This window comes from Solanum lycopersicum, chromosome 9 (genome assembly GCF_036512215.1).
Source record: "Solanum lycopersicum chromosome 9, SLM_r2.1".
NCBI classification, from domain to species: domain Eukaryota; kingdom Viridiplantae; phylum Streptophyta; class Magnoliopsida; order Solanales; family Solanaceae; genus Solanum; species Solanum lycopersicum.
Window position 1 is genome coordinate 40605313 of NC_090808.1, and position 2879 is coordinate 40608191.

The window sequence follows — 2879 nt, forward strand, 5'->3', positions numbered from 1 at the left end:
CGTTGTATGGGTTCTGAGGTCTTGTTCGGCGTGCATCAAGCCGTGTGAACCCAGTTTAATTTAGGCATTGTAGGTACGTTTAGGCATTATTTTGTTTAGTCATTTTTGGGTTTTTACAAATGCCCCCCCCCCTTAGGAACATTCGTCCCTGAATGACACTTCTAATTATCTAGCAGAATGCCGGTCATATCATAATATAAGTACTTTACACATTCAAGCAATAGCAACAAATAATAAAGGAGATAAGAAAACTTTGACTTATGAGTACAAAGTCTAACCTCAAGAGCTAAAAATATTAGGATTCTGAAATATCATATAGGCCTTGGCCTCCAAAGTATCACCCTCAACAAGATGGTTTCTCCACAATTTAATCATTGTGGCAACCTTTTTCCTTCTCAGACGCTTCACCTGCCGGTCTAAAATCTCAAAAGGAACCTCCTCATAGGACAAGTCTTCATCAACCCTCAAACCTTCAACTGACATAATCGATGCTGGATCACCAAAGCACTTCTTTAACATAGAGACATGAACGAATGGATGAATAGAAGCTAGCTCCGTAGGCAACACCAACTCATAGTCCACCTCACCTGCACGTTGTAGAATCTCGTATGGCCCATCGTGCCTCAAACTGAACTTCCGCTTCCCACCAATCTTCCTCGCCCCCTTCATGGGTGATATCGTCAAGTAGAGCTTGTCATTAACATCAAACTCTAAGTGGCACGTCCTGTTATTTGCATAAAACTTCTGTAGAATGTAAGCAGTAGAAAAAATGTCCTTAATCACCCTGTCCTTCTTTAAGACCTCATGAATGATCTTTCGACCCAAAATGGATGACTTTCAAACCTTGAACCACCCAACTAGAGACCTACACCTCCTACCATACAATGCCTCAAACACTGCAATCTCGATTCTGGAGTAAAATTTGTTATTGTACGAGAAATCTATCAATGGAAAATAGTCGTCCCAACTACCCGTGATATCAATCACACACGCTCTCAACATGTCCTCCAATGTTTTAGTTGTGCGCTCGGCCTTCCCATCTGTCTTAGCATGGAAAACAGTACTGACCTTTACCTACATGCCTAACCTTATCTGTTAGGATCTCAAGAAATGCAAAGTGAACTGAGGTCCTCTATCCGAAATGATAGAAAAAGGAATCCCCTTACACCTCACAATCTCATCAATGTAGAGTCTATCATAATCCTCGGCCCTATAAGAAGACTTCACAGGGATAAAGTGAGAAAACATAGTCATCCTATTGACAATAACCCATATAGAGTCATGTTGTCTCCTAGTTCTCAGAAGACCAACCACGAAGTCCATGTTAATGTCCTCCCACTTCCATGTTGGAACCTCAATCATCTAAGTGGGACCACCGATGTTAAGGTGCTACGCCTAACCTGCTGATAATTAGGACACCAGGACACATACTCAACAATGTCCTTCTTCATGCCATCCCACCAATAGATCTACTTGAGGTCATAATACCTCTTGGTGGAACCTGGATGTATCGAATACCTGGATCCATGGGCCTCTACAAAATCTTGCTTCGCAAATCAACCACGTCAGGTAGACAAAGCCTATCCTAGAACCTATATACTCTTTGACCTTCCTAAGAAAATGAATCATTCATATTTATCAACACTAAGTCCATCAACTCAATCAACACAGGATAAAAATTCTGACCCTTTTTTCCTTCAACTTCCAATGATAATTAAGAACTAGAATGAACAGAAACACCCCACTAGTCAATCAACCGCATACCCAGTCTTGCTAGGCTGTGTACATCCTTCACTAACTCCTTCTTCTAATCATTAATGTAGGTTATATTCCCCATGCTCAACCTATTCAAATAACCTTCTACAACATTTGCATTCCCTAGATGGTAGTTGACACTCATGTAATAGTCCTTCAACAACTCTAACCATCTCTGCTGACGTAGATTCAACTCCGTTGGCGTGAACATGTATTGGAGATTCTTTTGGTCTATGAACACATCCACATGCACCCTATACAAGTAATACTCGACATATTCAATGCAAATACAACAACTGCCAACTCCTGGTCATGAGTGGGATAATTTTTCTCAAGAACCTTGAGTTGTCTGGACGCATAGTCTATCAACTTACCACCCTTCATAAGAACACAAACCAACCCAACCCTAGATGCATCAGAATAAATAGTGTAACCCACAACAAGTTTAGGCAACGTAAGTAAAGGGGTTGAAGTGAGTTTGTCCTTGAGCTCCTAGATATTCTTCCTAAAAGTATCAGCCCATTCTAATTTGACCGTCTTCTTAGTCAATGTTTTTAGTGGGTAAGCCATAAAGGAAAAACCCTCCACGAACCTGCGGTAGTAACCAGCCAATCCTAAAAATCTACGGATATAAGTGAGAGTAAGATGTCTTGGCCAGTTATTAACTACCTTTGTCTTACTAGGGTCCACCTCCACACCATTATCAAGCACAACATAACCCAAGAAGGTCATTGATCTAAGCCATAATTCACATTTGCTGAAATTGGCATACATATTATGTTGTCTAATTACCTTCAATTTTAGTATCAAATGTTGTTCATGCTCTTCCCTGATCTTAGAATAGATAAGGATGTCATCAATGAATAGCATGACAAAAAATTGAAGGTATTCACAGAACACTAGATTCATGAGGTCCATAAATTTAGCTAGTGCACTAGTGAGACTAGATAACATAACTAGAAAGTCATAATGAACAGAACGGGTATGAAAGGCTGTCTTTGGGATATATTCATTTCTAACCCTAAGCTGATGATACTCGAATCGAAGATCAATCATTGAGAAGAAACTACACCCTTAGAGTTGATTGAATAGGTCATCTATTATGGGAAGTGGATACTTGTTCT

The 2879-nt window shown here is 40.1% G+C and overlaps 1 protein-coding gene across 1 annotated transcript; it reads right to left on the reverse strand.

Annotated features, from left to right (window-relative positions):
• Positions 1 to 279: 279 nt before the first annotated feature.
• Positions 280 to 2487, reverse strand: LOC101262557 (uncharacterized). The gene is made up of 2 exons (XM_004247212.1): positions 2348 to 2487; positions 280 to 724 (listed from the first exon to the last, which is right to left on the reverse strand). The coding sequence occupies exons 1-2, from the start codon at positions 2485 to 2487 to the stop codon at positions 280 to 282; spliced, it is 585 nt and encodes a 194-aa protein (XP_004247260.1).
• Positions 2488 to 2879: the final 392 nt, after the last annotated feature.